Source organism: Oncorhynchus masou, chromosome 29 (genome assembly GCF_036934945.1).
Source record: "Oncorhynchus masou masou isolate Uvic2021 chromosome 29, UVic_Omas_1.1, whole genome shotgun sequence".
NCBI classification, from domain to species: Eukaryota; Metazoa; Chordata; class Actinopteri; order Salmoniformes; family Salmonidae; genus Oncorhynchus; species Oncorhynchus masou.
The window spans coordinates 41,825,598-41,847,321 of record NC_088240.1 but is presented as its reverse complement, the minus strand read 5'-3'; the positions used below and the strand labels follow the sequence as shown (position 1 = coordinate 41,847,321).

Below are 21,724 nucleotides of genomic sequence, written 5' to 3'. Positions count from 1 at the left end.
TCTTGGCTGATTTCTTTTGATTTTCCCATGTCAAGCAAAGAGGCACGGAGTTGGAAGGTAGGCCTTGAAATACATCCACTGGTACACCTCCAATTGACTCAAATTATGTCAATTAGCCTAGCAGAAGCTTCTAAAGCCATGACATAATTTTCTGGAATTCTCCAAGCTGTTTAAAGGCACAGTCAACTTAGTGTATGTAACCCACTGGAATTGTGATATTATTTCACTTATAATTCAATGTGTCTGTAAACAATTGTTGGGAAAATGACTTGTGTCATGCACAAAGTAGATGTCCTAACCGACTTGCCAAAACTATAGTTTGTTAAACAAGGAATTTGTGGAATGGTTAAAAAAATCTGTTTTAATGACTCCAACCTAAGCGTATGTAAACTTCCGATTTCAACTGTATAGGCAAACTGGAACATATATATGCCAGCAACCTTGACACACAGTATGAATTAAATGAGTGATAAGTGAATCACTCTGCAAAACAAACACTACTGTACAGAGCTAGACATATTACAAAGTGATTTTTAACTTTACAATTGTTTTGATCCAGCAAAACTGAAACATTCTTGGGGCAATGCCAGAAACAAGAATGATATGGCACATTTGAAAACAGAAATATATTTATTATATGAAAATACAGCCTTTGTGAAAAGTGTGTGTGTTTGGGCTTGTTCACGCTTAACAGTCCAGTAGGCTGCTGAGCCAGCTGTGGTCAAATGTTTTAACTTTCCTCAGTTCCCTCTCTTGGGCTTTGGTGAGAGCTGGTGCCCCAAACTCCTCGGGTGGGCCCCATGCTGCCGATTCCCCCAGACGGGGGTCTGCTTCCCCTTCGGAGTCCTCTTCCTCTTTCTCCCTCTCCATTTCCCCTTCTTCATATTCTTTTTCCTCTCTTCAGCAATTTACAAAAAAACAAAAAGCACATGTAAGTGGGGTGAGAGCCCTCATGACTAAGCAATTATTCCAAAATATTAAAACAGTCAACATAAAATTTGATTATCCATAGTACTGTCTAGCATGTGGGGAATTTTCTGACCCAAAGTGCATATCAGCCCGCTTTCTCAAGGAAGTGAGATGTAGCATTTGTTACTGTACCTACAGTGCCTTCGGGAAAGTATTAAGACCCTCGACTTTTCCACGTTAAGACTAACGTAACATTCTAAAAAATATATATTAAATCCTCAGCAATCTACACACAATACCCCATGATGACAGAGCGAAAAAATGGTTTTTAGAAATGTTTGCAAATTTATAAAATAAAATAGATACCTTATTTAAGTAAGTATTCAAACCTTTTGCTATGAGACTCAATTTAGCTCAAGTGGATCCTGTTTCCAGTGATCATCCTTGAGATGTTTGTAGTCCACCTATGGTAAATGCAATTGGAGATAATTTGGTCCCGCAGTTGACAGTGCATGTCAGAGAAAAAAACAAGACATGAGGTTGAAGGAATTGTCCGTAGTGCTCAGAGACAGGATTCTGTTGAGGCACAGTTCTGGGGAAGGGTACCAAAACATTTCTGCAGCACTGAAGGTCCCTAAGGACACAGTCGCCTCCATCATTCTTAAATGGACGTTTGGACCCACCAAAACACTTCCTAGAGCTGGCTGCCCGGCCAAACTGAGCAATAAATAGGGGGAGAAGGGCCTTGGTCAGGGAAGTGACAAAGAACCCGATGGTCACTGACAGAGCTCTAGAGTTACTCTGTGGAGATGGGAGAACCTACCAGAAGGACAACCATCTCTGCAGCACTCCACCAATCGGGCCTTTATGGTAGAGTGGCCAGACGGAAGCCACTCCTCAGTAAAAGGCACATGACAGATCTCAGATCATGAGAAACAAGATTATCTGGTCTGATGAAACCAAGATTGAACTATTTGGCCTGAATGCCAAACGTCATGTCTGGAAGAAACCTGGCACCATCCCTACGGTGAAGCATGGTGGTGGCAGCATCATACTGTGGGGATGTTTTAAAGCAGCATGGACTGGGAGACTAGTCAGGATCGAAGGAAAGATGAACGGAGCAAAGTACAGAGATCCTTGATGAAAACCTGCTCCAGAGCGCCCAGGACCTCAGACTGGGGCGAAGAGTCACTTTGCAACAGGACAACAACCCTAAGCACACAGCCAAGAAAACACAGGATTGGCTTCGGGACAAGTCTCTGAATGTCCTTGAGTGGTGCAGCCAGAGCCCGGACTTGAACCTGATCGAACATCTCTGGAGAGACCTGAAAATAGCTGTGCAGCAACGCTCCCCATCCAACCTGACAAGAGCTTGAGAGGATCTGCAGAAACTCCCCAAATACAGGTGTGCCAAGCATGTAGCGTCATACCCAAGAATAATCAAGGCTGTATTCACTGCCAAAGGTGCTACAACAAAGTACTGAGTAAAGGGTCTGAAAACTTATGTAAGTGAGATATTTCCATTTTTAATAAAAAATGTTTTGCTTTGTCACTATGGGGTATTGGGTGTAGATTGTAGATCAATTTTAGAATAAGGCTGTAACGTAACAAAATGTGGAAAAAGTCAAGGGGTCTGAATACTTTCCAAACGCACCGTATATAACCTTTTAGGTTTAAGTTTACATTGACAGAACCAATTCTTACTTAAAAACAATGACCTGGGGGAGTCCACGAACTACCCACACGCTCATACTTAAACCCGACGCAGACACCACGCGCACTGATAAAAGGTGTACTGTTGGGGGGGGGGGGGGGTACTCCAAGACCAGGGTTGGAAAATACTTGTGCTAGGGTGTAAGGTCATCGACACCATACTACTTTGACCTCTCCATTGTTTTCAGGGGAATGTAGATTAACCTATTCATTGTGATTCTATGTCAACATATTCTGTTTTTTTGTGTGTGTTTTTTAACTGTATGCCACTAAAACCATTATCTTGTCTGGAACAATAAACAAACTACTAGTAACTGGACTCACCTGGCAGAGGAGCTGGAGATGAGCAGGGAGCGGACAAACATGGCGCAGAGGAACGAGGCTGAAGGCAGGACGTGGGCTGGGGTGTGCAGCAGCTGAGGGAGAGAGAGCGGGAGAGGAGTGAGTTATGCAGAGGTCCTGATGCGTATTGCTCACTGACTATGCCCTTCAGGGCCAATGATCAATAACCTGGTCTAAAAGGTTACGCTGGGTTCTTGAGAGAATCAAGTAAGTGTTCCCTGTTAACCGTTACAATTATTAGCCAATAAAACATTTATTGATTAACTTTGACACACTCTGGGAATGTTTGCAGACCAATTCTTCTCACCTATCATCTAAAGTGAGCTCAGTATATTCAGTAGTTCGCTGCTTGGAAGTATACAAATACTTGGCACATGCATTTTTTAAGCATTGTAGCAAAGCTAAACATGAACTTTGAGGACCAACACTGCAGAATGTAGAAACACAAGGCTTATTTACAGGTCAGCAAATGAACAGCCAGTGAACATTGCATGAACACACACACACACACACACCTCCTTGATGGCAATGGTGCCCTGTGGGAGCTGAGTCCTTTCTGCCATGGGATTGGTCAGCACTTCCTGCTTCTCCAGTTGCTGCCGTCTGTGTTTCCCTAACAACAGGTAGAAAGGCGTCACGGCAACACTGTCGTCTACCATGAGCTGAAAAACACCCCGAAAACAAAGAGTCAGAACTGACGCAGAGAATGCTATACATTGTCACAGAAAATTTAAAAAAAAAACTAAAATGAACGACAATACATTTTCGCAGCCGTTTTGGAACGAAATGGGATTGTACCTGTTTACTGGATGCCAACAGTCTGTCCTCTTCAGTCTTGGTGCTAAAAGTCAACAAATCCTATAAACGGATGTCAGACAGAACCTCTGTGGTTAGTTACCTGCCAGTGGAATAAGAAGTCAAACTCAAGCATGCTCCTACACCCCAGATTAACAGTTTCCTTACTTTTAAATGTAATTTAGTAGTTTGGAGGAACTTCAAACATGTGGTGTGTCCAGTCCTTTCATTTACTAGCGGTGACTAAGGAAAGGAGCCGAGGACACCATGAGTCTGGAGACCGTGTGTATTATATGTATATATTCACCATGTGCTGGGTGAAGAAGTAGAGCTGGGATCTGTTGAGCCACTGGGTACGCTCCTCGCAGCTCTCCAGCATCTGGTCGCGCGGCGCGAAGACTGCATGCTGCACCTTGCCCGTGCACAAAGCCTTTTGGGAGTAGAGGGGCCGTGGCTCGCTGGGCTTGAACACAAACACTGGTGGGAGCAGAGGGCATATTGAGGAGTGAAGCCCATTTAACCTATTTAGACATGTTTGGGTCTACCGTACGACAAGGCTACAGCACATATTATACAATACCTAAGGGGACCCTGCCATGTGCAATTAGCTACGCTTTGGGCCCTTGGAGTGGGTGTGGCAAAACAATCTAAACCAAATTAGGCAAAATAGTTATGTTGGTACTGGCAGCTAGAACCAGAAACTAGGTAGTACTCACAGTCAGAGCTGCCAGATTGGCTGCAGAAGGCAGCCACGTTCTCAGACAGTGGGTCGGTCTGGAGCAGGCTTACGTCCATGGGGGTACTCCACTCCACTGAGAGAGAGAAGGGAAGAGAGAAACAAATGTAAAAAGAGAAACGTTTACAGATTGAACAGATTTGTTTTATTTCTTAAGTCATGGATGTGTTGCTTATAGGACAGTTGCACACGGGTACACACGTCCGAGAGCCACTGTCTTACGTGAGCAGGTGAGGAGGTTCCAGCAGCAGAGTTGGTTCTTGGTGCTGGCCCCCAACAGGTACTTGGAACAGCTTAACCGTCCAAAACAAAGGTCCCTGTTGGATCAAAAGAGTCTGTTAACCCTCAAACCACGTCACCCGTCTCTTACCGTATTGTCAAAGTCCACCTGACTATACCACCACCCACCCTAAAAACATATTTCACAGGATTAGTGGCAAGAAGCTTTTCCACACCAGAGCTCCAACTACAAATGCAGTCACCTGAAATCATTTCAGTTCAGACCACATGTAAACACCAAACAGAAAAATCCATAGGTGGTTACACAAGACTATGAGCAGCTGGAATAACAATGCAGAGTCCCAGTGCTTGACTTCCACAGCAATCTGCACCAGCAATTGCCTACATCCCTCTGAGCACATACGAGGCAGAGATATCCCGATTCAGTGCTGTGAGAAAGTATTTGCCCCATTTCTAATTCTATACTTTTGCATACGGAATGTTAGCAGATACATTTTGCCCCACTCTTCTTTAACCTCTTACATCTATGGGGGCGCTATTTCATTTTTGGATGAAAAACGTTCCCGTTTTAAACAAGATATTTTGTCACAAAAAGATGCTCGACTATGCATATAATTGATACCATTCGAAAGAAAACACTCTGACGTGTCCAGAAATACCAAGATATTCTCTGTGCGTGCCCTAGAACGTGAGCTTCAGGCAAAACCAAGATGAGATGGCATCCAGGAAATGACAAGGATTTTTGAGGCTCTGTTTTCCATTGTCTCCTTATATGGCTGTGAATGCGAGAGGAGTGAGTCAACCCTTTCTGTCGTTTCCCCAAGGTGTCTGCAGCATTGTGACGTATTTGTGGGCAGATCATTGGAAGATTGACCATAAGAGACCACATTTTACCAGGTGGCAGCCCGGTGTCCTGCGCCGAAATTGGTGCGCAAAAGTATTTTTCCATGCGATACAGAGAGGAAAGCAAGCTTCCACGAACTGCATATCAATGAAGAGATATGTGAAAAAACACCTTGAGGATTGATTCCAAACAACGTTTGCCATGTTTCGGTCGATATTATGTAGTTAATCCGGAAAAAGTTTTACGTTGTAGGTGACTGAATTTTCGGTTCGTTTCGGTAGCCAGACGCAATGTAGAAAACGGAACGATTTCTCCTACACACAGACGCTTTCAGGAAAAACTGCGCATTTGGTATGTAACTGAGAGTCTCCTCATTAAAAACATCAGAAGCTCTTCAAAGGTAAATTATTTTATTTATTTGGTTATCTGGTTTTTGTGAAAATGTTGCGTGCTAAATGCTACTCAAAATGCTATGCTAGCTTTGCATACTCTTACACAAATTAGTCAATTTCTATGGTTCAAAAGCATATTTTGAAAATCTGAGATGACAGTGTTGTTAAGAAAAGGCTAAGCTTGAGAGCAGACGCATTATTTTCATTTTATTTGCGATTTTCAGAAATCGTTAACGTTGCGTTATGCTAATGAGCCTGAGGTTTAGTCACAAACCCGGATCCGGGATGGGGAGTTTCAAGAAGTTAACTCAGCGACATTTGTGGGTTTTTCAAGCATAAACTGCCTGATTCAGGTCCTGCCACATCATCTCAATTCAGATTAGGTCTTGACTGACTAGGCCATTCCAAAACTTCAAAATTGTTCTTTAGCCATTTTCAAATCATGTAGACTTGTGTGTTTTCCATCATTCTCTTGCGGCGTGACCCAGCTGCGATTCAGCTTACAGACGGATGACCTGACATTCTCCTGTAGAATTATATGATACAGAGCAGAATTTAGGGTTCCTTCTATTAAGGCAAGTCGTCCAAGTCCTGAGGAAGCAAAGCATCCCCAAAACATCACACTAACACCACAATGCAGAGAAGCAGAGCTGCCACAAGCATTTTGCTACACCTACAATAACATCTGCTAAACATGTGTATGTGACCAACAATTTTATTTGGTGCGTAATGTTCTTACTGTGGAATGCGGTGTTTGGTTTTCACTAGGCATAATGGGACCCATGTCATAAAAAAAAGTTAATACTTTTGACTCATCTGTCCATAGAACATTCTTCCAAGAGTCTTGTTGACCTGCCAGTTGCTTTTTTGGCAAACTTGAGTCAACTTTTTTGGAAGTGATGGGTCCCATTATGTCTGGCGAAAACCAAACACTGCATTCTACAGTGCGAACTTCATAGCAACGGTCAAGCATGGTGGTGGAAGTGTGATGTTTTGGGGATGCTTTGCTACCTCAGGACTTGGACGACTTGCCTTAATAGAATAAACCATGAGTTCCGCTCTGTATCAGAGAATTCCACAGGAGAATTTCAGGCCATCCAACAGTGAGCTGAAGCACAGCTGGGTAATGCAGCAAGACAATGATCCAAAACACACAATCAAGTCTATATGAAAATGGTTAAAAAGCAACAAATTTGAAGTTTTGGAATGGCCTAGTCAAAGTCCAGACCTAATCCCAATGGAGATCTAGTGGCAGGACTTGAAATTAACAGTTCATGCTTGAAAACCCACAAATGTCACAGAGTTAAAGAAGCAAGAGTCCGTAAGCAAGAGTGGGCAAAAATTAATCCACAGCAATGTGAAAGACTGATCAACAACTACAGGAAGCATTTGGTTGCAGCCATTGCAGCAAAAGGTTGCACAACCACTTAGAGTGTAAGGGGGAAATTACTTTTTCACACAGTGGAATTGGGTGTTGCATAACTTATTTAAATAAATAAATACATACACTGAACAAAAATATAAACACAACATGTAAAGTGTTGGTCCCATATTTCCTGAGCCGAAAAGGATTCCAGAATTTTTCCATACGCACAAAAAGCTTCTCAATTTTGGTTGCACAACTGTGCTTATATCCATGTTAGTGAACATTTCTCCTTTGCCAAGATAATATATCCACCGGACAGGTGTGGCATATCAAGAAGCTGATTATTGCACAGATGCACCTTGTGCTGGGGACAAAAAAAAAGGCCACTCAAATGTCACAACACAATGCCACAGATGTCTCAAGTTGAGGGAGCGAGCAATTGGCATGCTGACTGCAGGAATGTCCATCAGAGCTGTTGCCAGAGAATGTTATATTAATATCTCTACCCTAAGCCACATCCAATGTCATTTTAGAGAATTTGGTAGTACGTCCAACCGGCCTCACAACCAGGTGTGTCCATGCCAGCCCAGGACCTCCACATCTGGCTTCTTCACCTGCGGGATCATCAAACTCATTCTGATTAGCTGGGCCTGGCTCCCAAGTGGGTGGTCCAATGCCCTCCCAGGCCCACTGGTGGCTGCGTTCCTGCCCAGTCATGTGAAATCCATAGATTAGGGCCTAATGAATATAATTGACTTATATGAACCGTAACTCGGTAAAATCATTGCAATTGTTGCGTTTATATTTTTGTTCAGTATAAGTATCAATTTGTTTTGTTATTTGTAAATGCAGGTTTCCTTTATCTAATATTAGGTTTTGGTTGAAGATCTGATAATTCGGTATAAAAAAATATATGCAAAAATAGAGAAAATCAGAAAGGGAGCAAATTTCATCCTGATTTTAGGCAAAGGATGTAAAAAAAAAAATGAGAGTGATGTATAGTTGACTATCACTGTATGCAATGGCTTAGTGCTGGTATTCACAATGGCCCCAAAACCAGTGTGTAGTCATTTGCAGGCTGCAGCTAAGAAGCTTTGGCATGCAATTGAATAAGACAACACCAAATACAAATTGTCTGCACTCACTGACCTAAGGAGAGGGGGGTGGGGGCTGACTTGGCAAGATATTGGAGTAGAGGCTGACACTCAATGTTGCGCAGCAGGTTCTGTCTCCCAGGCTGACACGGCTGGCCAATAGAACTTGTTTTTTTTGTATGTTCCCGATCCGTTGCCATGAAGTACACTCGTTTTGTGCAAATAATACAGACTTACAGTTCCTTCAGAAAGTATTCATACCCCTCAACTTATTCCACATTCTTGTTACTGCCTGAATTCAAAATGGATTCAATCTTTTTCCTTTCACACATCTACACTCAATGGCCCATATTGACAAAGTGAAAATATGTTTAGAAATCTTTGCACATTTATTGAAAATGAAATACAGAAATCTCATTTACTTAAGTATTCACACCCGAGTCAATATATGCTACAAACACCCGTGGCAGTGATTAGAGCTGTGTGCGTGTCTTTCTGGTTATGTCTAAGAGCTTTGCACACCTGGATTATGCAATATTTGCACATTCTTTTCAAAATTCTTCAAGCTCTGTCAAGTTGGTTTTTAAACATTGCTCGGCAGCCATTTTCAGCTAAGTCTTGCTATAGATTTTCTGGCCAATTTAAGTAAAAACTGCAACTAGGCCACTCAGGGACATTTAACGTCATCTTGGTAAGCAATTCCATATTTATGTATATTTACTATTGTGTTCTAGGTTATTATCCTGCTAAAAGGGGAATGTCTCCCAGCGTTTGTTGGAAAGCAGACAATTCTTTTACTAGAAAACTCTAGAGTCCTTGCTGATGACAAGCATACCCATTACACGATGCAGCCAACATGCTTGAAAATATGAAGAGTGCAACTCAGTGATGTTATGTTTTGGTGCAAATCTAACACAACACTTTTTATTCAGCACAAAGTTCATTGCTTTGCCAATTTGTTTTTGCAGTTTTAGTTTAGTGCCTTGTTGCAAACAGGATGCATGTTCTGGAATATTAATATTCTATAATTGCTTCCTTCTTTTCACTCTGTTAATTAGGTTAGTATTGTAGAGTAACTACAGCCGTGGCCAAAATTTGAGAACGGCACAAATATTAATTTTCACAAAGTCTGCTGCCTGATGAAGAAACACAAACGCCACGTATGATGGCAATTTGCATATACTCCAGAATGTTATGAAGAGTGATCAGATGAATTGCAAAGTCCCTCTTTGCCCTGCAAATGAACTGAATCCCCCAAAAACATTTCCACTGCATTTCAGCCCTGACACAAAAGGACCAGCTGACATGTCAGTGATTCTCTCGTTAACACGGGTGTGAGTGTTGACGAGGACAAGTCTGGAGATCACTGTCATGCGGATTGAGTTCAAATAACAGACTGGAAGCTTCAAAAGGAGGGTGGTGCTTGAATCATTGTTCTTCCTCTGTTAACCATGGTTACCTGCAAGGAAACACATGCCGTCATCATTGCTTTCCACAAAAAGGGCTTCACAGGCAAGGATATTGCTGCCAGTAAGATTGCACCAAAATCAACCATTTATCAGATCATCAAGAACTTCAAGGAGAGTGGTTCAATTGTCGTGAAGGCTTCAGGGAGCCAAAGAAAGTCCAGCAAGTGCCAGGACCATCTCCTAAAGTTGATTCAGCTGCGGGATCGGGGCACCAGCAGTACAGAGTTTGCTCAGGAATGGCAGCAGGCGGGTGAGTGAGGTGAAGACTTTGAGGATGGCCTGGTGTCAAAAATGGCAGCAAATAAACCACTTCTCTCCAGGAAAAACATCAGAGAGATGGATATTCTGCATAAGGTACAGGGATTGGACTGGTGAGGAATGGGGTAAAGTAATTTTCTCTGACGAATTCCCTTTCCGATTGTTTGGGGCATCCGGAAAAAAGCTTGTCCGGAGAAGACAAGGTGAGCACTACCATCAGTCCTGTGTCATGCCAACAGTAAAGCATCCTGAGACCATTCATGTGTGGGGTTGCTTCTCAGCCAAGGGAGTGGGCTCACTCACAATTTTGCCAAAGAACACAGCCATGAATAAAGAATGGTACCAACACATCCTCCGAGAGCAACTTCTCCCAACCATCCAGGAACAGTTTGGTGACGAACAATGCCTTTTCCAGCATGATAGAGCACCTTGCCAAAAGGCAAAAATGATAACTAAGTGGCTCGGGGAACAAAACATCAATATTTTGGGTCCATGGCCCAGAAACTCCCCAGACCTTAATCCCACTGAGAACTTGTGGTCAATCCTCAAGAGGCGGGTGGACAAGCAAAAGCCCACAAATTCTGACAAACTCCAAGCATTGATTAATGCTAGAATGGGCTGCCATCAGTCAGAATGTGGCCCAGAAGTTAATTGACAGCATGCCAGGGTGAATTGCAGAGGTTTTGAAAAAGAGTCAACACTGCAAATATTGACTCTTTGCATCAACTTCATGTAACGGTCAATAAAAGCAGATAAAATAAAAGCAGATGGATTGTATTTATCATCATTAGTCATTTAGGTCAACATTGGATCATTCAGAGATCCTCACTGCACTGAAAGTAAAGGGGCTGAATAATTTTGCACGCCCAATTTTTCAGTTTTTGATTTGTTAAAAAAGTTTGAAATATCCAATAAATGTCGTTCCACTTCATGATTGTGTCCCATTTGTTGATTCTTCACAAAAAAAATACAGTTTTATATCTTTATGTTTGAAGCCTGAAATGTGGCAAAAGGTTGCAAAGTTCAGCGGGCCGAATACTTTCGCAAGGCACTGTAACTTCATGTTCAAAAGGATATTCAATATTTGTTTTTCCCCCTCTTTCTTTTACCCATTACCAATAGGTGTCCTTCTTTGCGAGGCATTGGAAAACATCCCTGGTCTTTGTGGTTGAATCTGTGTTTGAAATTCACTGCTCGACAGAGGGACCTTAATTGTATGTGTGGGGTAGAGATGAGGTAGTCAATCAAAAATCATGTTACACACTATTATTGCACACAGTGAGTCCATGCAACTTATTTGAGTTAAGCAAATGTGTACTCCTGAACTTTAGGCTTGCCATAAAGGGATTAAATGCTTTGACTCAAGACATTTAACTTTGTCATTTGATTCATTTCTAAAAACATAATTACACATGGTAAAGGGGTATGAATACTTTCTGAAGGAACTAAGTACCACAGAGGGTGTTACACAAGTAAACAACGGAAATGTGAACCCAAGTTCATATCACGAGTCATAACTGTTGGTTTAACACTAGGAGAGTCAAGAGTTTTATTGACCCAAAATGGACTTAATTTTTAAAAAACGCAGCCATTTTTTAAGTCATGTCCTCCTGTCCTCGACTTTTCCTAAGTAAGTCTATATAACACACAGTTGTTGTTAGAATTGTAATATCATGAACACAATGTGTTATAAGCAGTTTTAAGAGGACATGTGATTTACAGCCAGTTATTTCACTGGTCGTCAGCCTGTCCAGCTGATGGCCCATTGACACTAAACCTAAACTATATTGAAACTAAATTTCACACAGAGTTAGCCTACAGACAAGATTAAACTGACAATAGTCTAATGGAAAAGAATATTTTCAACTGTGTATGAAGAATCTGATGAACAGCACAGCTTGGAATAGACATGAATTGCAGCAGCAAAAAGGGACATTTTTCTAGAGTCAAAAGCAGGTAAGACTATACTGTATCAGAAAGAACAGGTTCCGCCATTTCTAAAACCACCTCTCCTTGCCAAACAACTCTTACAAATGACCCCTTGAGCTCCATTTCGAAATATAACTTTTTGGCAGAATTACCATGATTTCAGGCGCTCCCGGTGTGCACCGCAACACTCCAAAGCATAGTAATATATTTTGGACTCATACATTATGCCACTCTGTTCTTTTGAAATGCATACTGTGCCTTAAGACTTGCCCTTAACAAATGAATAATGAATGATCGTTGCTATGGTGTTTATTTGATAGATTTTAACACTTGAATTGTGGCGTTTGTGTTTCTTCGTTTGTACATAAACTAATAAAATTGCTGGTGGTCCAACGAGGCCTAGGCTTTTCTAGTGTTAGGCCATCTTGTTTGTTGACAGACTGCTATATCTGCCAACATTCGTTTTTTGTTAGCAAAGTTGTTGAAACGTCTGCTCGTTTCAATGGTTGTGTGGTTTGTGTATACTTGTATCAGTGTGTGAATGTTTGTAAGTGTGTGTGATTTCTGACCTGATGGCCCCTGGGGGCTGGGACAGCGTGGTGAGTAGCTCCCAGGAAGCGGGGCTCCACACGGTCACCACTTCCTGGAAGCCGACGGACAAAAGGGAGCCGTCAGCCGAGAAGGAGCAGCAACCAGGCTTCAGGAGATGATACCCACCCACAAAGTCACATGCCCAGAAGCCCTCTGATGGTCGTCAGACGCATACAGAGAAAGGAAAAGGCAGGGAGAACGTTAGAGCACCAGTTTGATTTGGCTCATCGGTACCTTGATTGGGCAAATCATGTGCCGGTGAATAATAACTAGCAGGTCTCAAGGACCTATTACATAGGAAGACTTGCCAAATCCTGGCCATCAGGCTCAACAATCCAAACCAAAACCCATAGAAAGAACCACCTCGGGACTACTTACCGTTGGCGTCTGAGTGGTCTGCCAGCAGCCAGGCTTTGAAGTGGCCGTCGAGGCTAGTGGTCACCAGCATGGTGGTCTCTGGGGAGGGGCTGAAGAACATGGCTGTAATCCGGTCCTCGTGGGGAGCTGTCACTGTGGTGTTCAGCACAAAACTACAGAGGGGGATAAGTTAGGGTGGAGAGTGGGTGAAAGATGGAAACCACATACTTAAATATATCACAAATGGAGCAGCGTTATAGCCAAATGTGTGAACAACAATAACTAAGGAGCTTGTTATTGACGAGCATGAAAACAATGCCACGACATGTTGATATGAAGACATGTACAACATGCAACCAGGCTTATAAATAAATAGTACCTCTGAGTTAGCACGTCGTACGCCCACAGCTTCAAATTGATCTCCAGCTCAGCGCCTTTTTTTCTCCTCTCCTCCACCGTAGCAAGCCAGTCGCCGCGGGCGTCGAATGCAGCTTTGACCACCTCAAACTGGTCCAGACCCTCCTCGTGGATGTACTCCTGCTGTACTATGTCCAACTGAAGGTAGAAGAGAAAGAGTAAAATCATTTTCATTAACTTGATTGGTCAATAAGAGTTCATTCATTATCAAAGTTACATTTTTTGTTCATGACAAATGAGCGAAGCCAGACCGTCAAGACTCAGGCCATAGAAATAAAATGACTTGAATATCCAGTCTAGTCATTCCATTTCTACAAGTCATGTGACAAAGTTCAAGAACATTCCTAGGTCGCTGCCTTGCCCAAGTTTACAAGGACAGCGTGTGGTGGTTTTAAATTGACAGCTCCTATAGACAGAAAGGCGTGCATACGTTGTAGAGTTGCTTGTCGCGGTGGAGATTGTAGAACTGCAGGTGCCCTGGTTTCCCATTAAGCACCAAAGCTTTACTGCGCGGGTCAATGATTAGGTTTGTCCACACACCATCACCTTTAACCAGCCCCTGGATGACGGCCGACACTTTGACACAACTCTGAATGATTGTGATCTCTTGAGAGGGGGACCGAGAAAAAGGGAGAGGGAAAAAACCCCAGAAAGAATGGTTAGGACTACAGATTGAATATTCCTAAAATCTTTCTAGCAGTTGACAAAAGGAACGTACATAGAATGAAAACATATGGCCACTGTACCTTGTAAATGTGAGACTTAGGACCCTGACCAGATTTAAGCATCCTTCCTTGAAGAATCACTGATCTAACATGATTGGATTGGTGCAAGCATGGATTCGGCACACAGCAATGACCAATCCAGTCATGTCAGATCAGTGATTACTTCAAGGGAGGGAGGAGAGATGAACTGTGAAATTCTTGTAACAGGCTGTAATAGTCCTTACTGTTGTCAGAGTGCGAGGTGCAGAACAAGGAACCGTCAGGTGACACGGCGATGTGTGTGATGGCGGCGCCCAGGCGGGGTAAGAAGTCTTTCTGGTTCTCCTGTGTGTAATGCCAATGGACCAGCACGGACTCTATGCCCCCACTCAGAAGATTAGTGCCTACAGAAAAGGAAACAAAGAGAGTCACGCCACTGGTCAAAATCCTTCCACCATGGAAACAGTTGGCATAGAGCAGTTGTCCCCAACTACATTCAGCCGCGGGAAGATTTTTTTCTTGAGTTGACGGTCGGGGGCCCGGAATGTCATGAATAATTTGTACACTCCAAATTTGATTGCAATTATGACAAAAACAAATAATTTCAAACCTCGATTGCATTGGGACACGAACGCATATAATAATTTGTATAGCACTTTTCATTCGTTCTCAAAATATAAACATACATTTAGAATCAAAACGACACGTTAAAGGACTCGCAGACCATGAGAAACAATTCTCTGGTCTGATGAAACCAAGATTGAACTCTTTGGCACCGCCCAGCTGACCAAAACCATCCCTACAATGAAGCATGGTGGCAGCATCATGCTGTGGGGATGTTTTTCAGCGAAAGGGAGACTAGTCAGGATCGAGGGAAAGATGAACGGAGTAAAGACTGGGGCAAAGGTTCACCTTGCAACAGGAAAACAACCGTAAGCAAACAGCCAAGAAATGCAAGATGTCCTTGAGTGGCCCAGCCAGAGCCTGGACTTGAACCTGATCAAAACATCTCTGGAGAGACCTGGAAATAGCTGTGCAGCAATGCTCCCAATCCAACCTGAGAGAGTTTGAGAGGATCTGCAGAGAGGAATGGGAGAAACTCCCCAAATACAGTTGTGCCAAGCTTGTAAGTGCTTCAACAAAGTGCAGAGTAAAGGGTCTGAATACTAATGTAAATGTAATTGAATACACCACAGATGCAGAAACAGCTCAAGGATGTGATCAATGGAAACAGTGAGCACCGGAGCTCAATTTTGAGTCTCATAGCAAAGGGTCTGAATACTTATTTACATAAAAGGTATGTTTTTATTATTAAAACATTTGCAAACAATTCTAAAAACCTGTTTTTGCTTTGTCATTATGGGGTATTGTGTGTAGCTTGAGGGGAAAAATGTAGTCCATTTTAGAATACGGCTGTAATGTAACAAAATGTGGGAAAAGGGAATGGTCTGAATACTTTCCAAATGCACTGTGCACACACACACACAGTAACAGTCAAAAACGTTGACACCTACTCATTCAAGGATTTCTTTATTTTTACTATTTTCTACATTGTAGAATAGTGAAGACATCAAAACTATGAAATAACACATATGGAATCATCTAGTAACTAAAAGTGTTAAATCAAAATATTTTATATTTGAAATTCTTCAAAGTAGCCACCATTTGCACACTCTTGGCATTCTCACAACCAGCTTCATGAGGTAGTCACCTGGAATACATTTCAATTAACAGGTGTGCCTTGTTAAAATTACATTTGTGGAATTTCTTTACTTCTTAATGCGGTTGAGCCAAGCAGTAGTGTTGTGACAGGGTAGGGGTGGCATACAGAAGATAGCCATATTTGGTAAAGAACCAAGTCCATATAATGGAAAGAACAGCTCAAATAAGCAAAGAGAAACGACAGTCCATCATTACTTAAAGACATGAAGGTCAGTCAATCCGGAAAATGTCAAGAACGTTCAAGAGTGCAGTCGCAAAAACCATCAAGTGCTATGATGAAACTCATGTCTCATGAGGACCACCACAGGAAAGGCGGAGACCCGGAGTTACCTCTGCTGTAGAGGATAAGTTCATTAGAGTTAACTGCACCTCAGATTGGAGCACAAATAAATGCTTCAGAGTTCAAGTAACAGTCACATCTCAACATCAATTGTTCAGAGACCGTGAAATCAGGCCTTCATGGTCAAATTATACTGATACACCGATTACATTTTTTGGCCGATACCCAATATTTTCCTTACACCCCCCCCCCAAAAAAACAACAACAATACCGATATTTAACGTTTTAGTACAGTTAAATAGTTAACACACGGACGCAGCGGTCTAAGGCACTGCATCTCAGTGCAAGGGACGTCACTATAGTACCTGGTTCGAATCCAGATGGTATCACGTCCGGCCGTGATTGGGAGTCCCATAGGGCTGCGCACAATTGGCCCAGCATCGTCTGGGTTAGGCCGTTATTGTAAATAAGACTTTGTTCTTAACCGACTTGCCTAGTTAAATAAAGGTCACACACACACACTGACCAAAAATGTATTTTGTTGGCATTACCAGTAAAACAATCAAAACCTATTTCTTTCACTTACAGATGAAGTCGGAAGTTTACATACACCTTAGCCAAATACATTTAAACAGTTACACAATTCCTGACATTTAATCCGAGTAAAGATTCCCTGTCTTAGGTCAGAAGGATCACCACTTGATTTTAAGAATGTGAAGTGTCAGAATAATAGTACAGAAAATGATTTATTTCAGCTTGAACTTTTTTCATCACATTCCCCAGTCGGTCAGAGGTTTACATACACTCAATTAGTATTTGGTAGCATTGCCTTTAAATTGTTTAACTTGAGTCAAATGTTTCCGGTAGCCTTTCACAAGCTTCCCACAATAAGTTGGGTGAATTTTGGCCCATTCCTCCTGACAGAGCTGGTGTAACTGAGTCAGGTTTGTAGGCCTCCTCGCTCGCACACGCTTCTACCCACAAATTTTCAATGGGATTGAGGTCAATAATTTGTGATGGCCACTCCAATACCTTGACTTTGTTGTCCTTAAGTAATTTTGCCGCAACTTTGGAAGCATGCTTGGGGTCATTGTCCATTTGGAAGAACCATTTGCGACCAAGCTTTAACTTCCTGACTGATATCCTGAGATGTTGCTTCAATATATCCACAATTTTTCTCCCTCATGATGCCATCTATTTTGTGAAGTGCAGCAGTCCCTCCTGCAGCAAAGCACCCCCACAACATGATGCTGCCACCCCTATACTTCACGGTTGGGATGGTGTTATTCGGCTTGCAAGCTTCCCCCCTTTTCCAACAAACATAATGATGGTCATTATGGCCAAACAGTTCTATTTTTGTTTCATCAGACAAGAGGACATTTCTCCAAAAAAGTATGATCTTTGTCCCCATGTGCCATTGCAAACCGTAGTCTGACTTTTTAATTGAGGTTTTGGAGCAGTGGCTTCTTCCCTGCTGAACGGCCTTTCAGGTTGTATCGATTTTGGACTCGTTTCACTGTGGATATAGATACTTTTGTACCGGTTTCCTCCAGCATCTTCACAAGGTCCTTTGCTGTTGTTCTGGGATTGATTTGCACTTTTCGCACCAAAGACCGTTCATCTCTAGGAGACAGAACGCGTCTCCTTCCTGAGCGGTATGACGGCTGCGTGGTCCCATGGTGTTAATACTTGCGTACCATTGTTTGTACAGATGAACGTGGTACCTTCCGGCATTTGGAAATTGCTCCCAAGGATGAACCAGATTTGTGGAGGTCTGCAATTGTGTTTCTGAGGTCTTGGCTGATTTCTTTTGATTTTCCCATGATGTCAAGCATAGAGGCACTGAGTTGGAAGATAGGCCTTGAAATACATCCACATGGACGCCACTAATTGACTCAAATGATGTCAATTAGCCTATCAGAAGCTTCTAAAGCCATGACATAATTTTCTGGATTTTTCCAAGCGGTCTAAAGGCAGTCAACTTAGTGTATGTAAATTTCTGACCCACTGGAATTGTGATACAGCGAGTTATAAGTGAAATAATCAGTTTAAACAATTTTTGGAAAAATTACTTGTGCCATGCACAAATTAATGCCCTAACCGACTTGCCAAAAAATTCAATAAATAAATAAATAAATAATATATATATATATATATTATTTTTTTTTTTGCTCATTAGACTTGAGGAGGCAAATAAAATGAACCTGCCACCTATTGGGAAAACCTGGCATAAAGTGATCAGAGATGATATGTCTAGGTATAATTCAACAGTTATATTACCTTCTGGGGTGAAGCACAGTGTGTTGACAGCACCGTGGTGCCAGTGCAAGGTGGAGTATGTGTACTCCTTCTTCTGGTTGAAGTTTCTCCTATGAAGACAGGGAAAGAACATTGACTGTGAGTGATGCCAATCAAGTGTTTCCCCTAGATTTGGCCTTTGGTGAGGCCATGTTTTGGCATGGTCTAAGTTCTTCGAGCATCACTCACCACATGCGAATCTTGCCATCTTCGTGACCTGTGGCAATACAGTCCTCTTTAGGGTGGCACGAAACGCAGGTGAAGGCATTCTTGGCCCCTTTCTTCATCCCTGACTTCAGGGAAAACCTGTGGGGCACAGAAACAAACAATACAATTGAATGAGTACTATGACAAAGTCATGAGCAATGTTATTTGGGCAATGTCAAATATGGACAATGTCAAAAATACTGTCAAGTAATGAATCCTTATGATGCTTATTAGTTCCCTTTTACAGATAAGGGGTAGCTCAAAACAATTGAGAGGGCTGGCTGAATTCCCACTCCTGACTACAGACAAGCAGAAAGGCCACTCATCCAACAGATAAGCTGCCGGTCAGCGTGGCTGGACTTGTGTTGCTCAAACACTAACCAGAGAGACAAAACCACACATTACCATTCATGCCTACTGTCATCGAAGGGGACAGTCTCCTGATGTGCGAGAATGGTGTTTACCTGTAGGACTTCTGCTTCTTGAAGAAAAATACCTCGAGCTGTAAACCTTTGACGGCAGCTATGTATTCACCCTGTGAGAAAGAAACAAGAGGTGCATTATATTCATTAGCGCACATTGTTGTAAATGGTGTTCAAGGGGGTCCCTCCCCGTTTCAGCCTGTTTGTTTCCTAGGAGTACACCCAAAGTTTCAAGTAAAGTAAAAAAAACTGGCGTCAATGTTGAAGGCGATAATAAAACATGTCATGCCTTTTGCTAAAATCAACAGTGTGCAAACTATGACAAGAGTGTGCATAAGGATTGTTGTAATGTCTCCTGCAAAAGCAATCATTATGGTTTAAGTGTTACCCTTGGCTAAGTCGTTCGCTGCCAGAGACTTGTTTGCTACTGGAGTACCTGGTACACGAAGTATAGGCCTACTCCACATACCTCTCTGCCAAAGGAGGCAGCCCCAGGGTGGGGGCTGACATCACAGAGCACGGCCGAGAGCTCTCGCGCTTCCACTTCCTGGTCCCCACTGTGGGACAGATGAACAGCCACCAGCTGGAACAGCTCTGAAGACACACCACATGTGTGTCAGAGTTCACCCTCTTCAACATTCTGCACCATTTTGTTGTGCAACTACAAAGAAATCACCTTTGACTTGTAAGAACAAAGCAATCTTGTCTATTTCAGATTTTCTCATTGATCGAGACAGGCGAGTGTCAACATGACATTTGTCACTTTTGGGGTGGACACCCAGCTGTCTCAATCAATGAGAGACGATATGAAACAGACAAGATAGCAGCGTACACTGTTGGATTACTTAAATGGATTTAAAATGTAATAACGGATAATTTTCTACATTCTAACAAACCCCTTGTAACTAGACATGGACGTTTAGAAAACGTGGTGTCTTCCCTGTCGGGATTTGAGGAAGTATCGCCAAGGTTGGTCGAAAATTTTCTGTGCTGTGCTTTACATTAACCTACTGTTTAACAGCTGTACGGAAGCGTTCACATAGCACCGCCTTTTCAAAGTGTAGCTATACTTACCGGAACTTTTGTAATTTGCCATGGGAACGACGAGAAAAACAACTCCTCCATGTTTTTCCGAGACGTAAATGGAGTAGATTGGGTACCCGATAATGAAGGTCTGAAACGTATCATAGTAAGTCATTTAATATTAAGCACATGAAGAAAACAGGAAGCAGTGATTAAAACTGACTTTGGTAAAGAATGCTGCGGTGGCAGTACCTTGATGAGGATGGCATCCGTGAAGTCCCACAATCGCACAGTGCCATCTGCTGAACACGAGTATACCTGCAAGAGAGTGTGACAATGTCATGTGTACACTCAAAACATCCCAATGTGCAAACACTCCTCAGACACCCAACCATAGGAGCGACAACAAACCATGTTTCTTTAGACATAAACATGTTGCTGATCAAAGTTCGCAGACACATATATGTAGCAACTGTATTTGACAAACCTGTAGATGGTTTGAAGGGTTGAGGACAACGCCTGTCACCAGGTCAGTGTGTCCCTGCAAATCATGGACGTATTCCTCTGTGCTGGTACTGTACACGTTCACGGACTCCCCCGCGGCACACAAAAGGAACCTGCCGAAAACGACCGGATTGAAATCAGTTTACAGACTACGGTTATTCCAGATTCAATGTAACGTTAACTAGATTGGTGCGGCAGGTAGCCAAGTGGTTAGAGCATTGGGCCAGAAACCGAAAGGTTGGTAGATAGAATTTACCTGAGGAAAAATCTGTCGTTCTGCCCCTGAACAAGGCAGTTTAACCACTGTTCCTAGGCAGTCATCGAAAATAAGAATTTGTTCTTAACTAACTTGCCTCGTTAAATAAAGGTGGGAAAGAAAAGATGCCCGATAGTTCATTGTAATAAACAAACCAGCAAGCTAGTTAAATAGCAAATGCACGTTTAGCTATTTAGCTAACGTAAACATGCCGGTAAAGTAAGCTAACGTTACATGTTAATTCATAGTACAGTAGCCAGATAGCTAACGTTACCTTAGTTGAATCCGTGGCTTTCTAGAATTCTGTTTCTCTGACGTTTAAAATACTGCTATGTATACCACTAGAATATTAGCTATGTTAGCTAGCTCACGGTAGTTGTACAGTAACAAATTAGCTAACCATGACTACAATTTGCGTCCATACTTGTGACATATATTTTGTTCAGGTTTAGCTAATGTCTGCTGCAATCAATACATACGTACCTGGAGTCATGTGTAATAACTGGCTCCCTGAAGTTTATTTTGCTGCCACCACGGTGAACCATGCGGATCTCTGCGTGCTCCACCATCTTTCCGAATTTCAACTATGAACCTTCGCATCTGAACCACACGTGGCTATCTTCTGTTCTTGTTTATTCACAACTGGTGCTTAGTCGCCCTCAAGCGTTCTACTTAAATTACTGCTACTGTATATGTATATACAGTAGCAGTCAAAGGTTTGGACACCCTTCGTTCAAGGGTTTCTCTTGATTTGTACTATTTTCTACATTGTAGAATAATAGTGAAGACATCAAAACTATGAAATAACACATATGGAATCATGTAGTAACCAAAAAGGTGTTCAACAAATAAAAAT

The 21,724-nt window shown here is 42.3% G+C and overlaps 1 protein-coding gene across 1 annotated transcript; it reads right to left on the bottom strand.

The window, feature by feature from the left end:
* Positions 1-611: 611 nt before the first annotated feature.
* LOC135519730 (WD repeat-containing protein 75-like) lies at positions 612-21,466 on the bottom strand. Its single transcript, XM_064944961.1, has 20 exons — positions 21,352-21,466; positions 20,596-20,725; positions 20,361-20,426; positions 20,160-20,259; positions 19,555-19,679; positions 19,128-19,198; positions 18,646-18,762; positions 18,439-18,527; positions 14,402-14,560; positions 13,883-14,058; positions 13,415-13,590; positions 13,057-13,208; positions 12,657-12,831; positions 4,718-4,812; positions 4,476-4,571; positions 4,067-4,236; positions 3,763-3,822; positions 3,480-3,626; positions 2,947-3,038; positions 612-898 (listed from the first exon to the last, which is right to left on the bottom strand). Exons 1-20 carry the CDS (start codon positions 21,435-21,437, stop codon positions 688-690), a joined length of 2,493 nt encoding a protein of 830 aa, XP_064801033.1. The 5' UTR covers positions 21,438-21,466; the 3' UTR covers positions 612-687.
* Between the last annotated feature and the right edge of the window lie 258 nt (positions 21,467-21,724).

Coding starts and splice junctions, on each gene's coding strand:
- LOC135519730 (XM_064944961.1), bottom strand. CDS start 21,437: ATGGTGGAGCACGCAGAGATCCGCATGGTTCACCGTGGTGGCAGCAAA. Junction 20,726..21,351: donor GTTATTACACATGACTCCAG/GTACGTATGTAT, acceptor CGTTTTCGGCAG/GTTCCTTTTGTGTGCCGCGG. Junction 899..2,946: donor ATCTCCAGCTCCTCTGCCAG/GTGAGTCCAGTT, acceptor AAATTGCTGAAG/AGAGGAAAAAGAATATGAAG.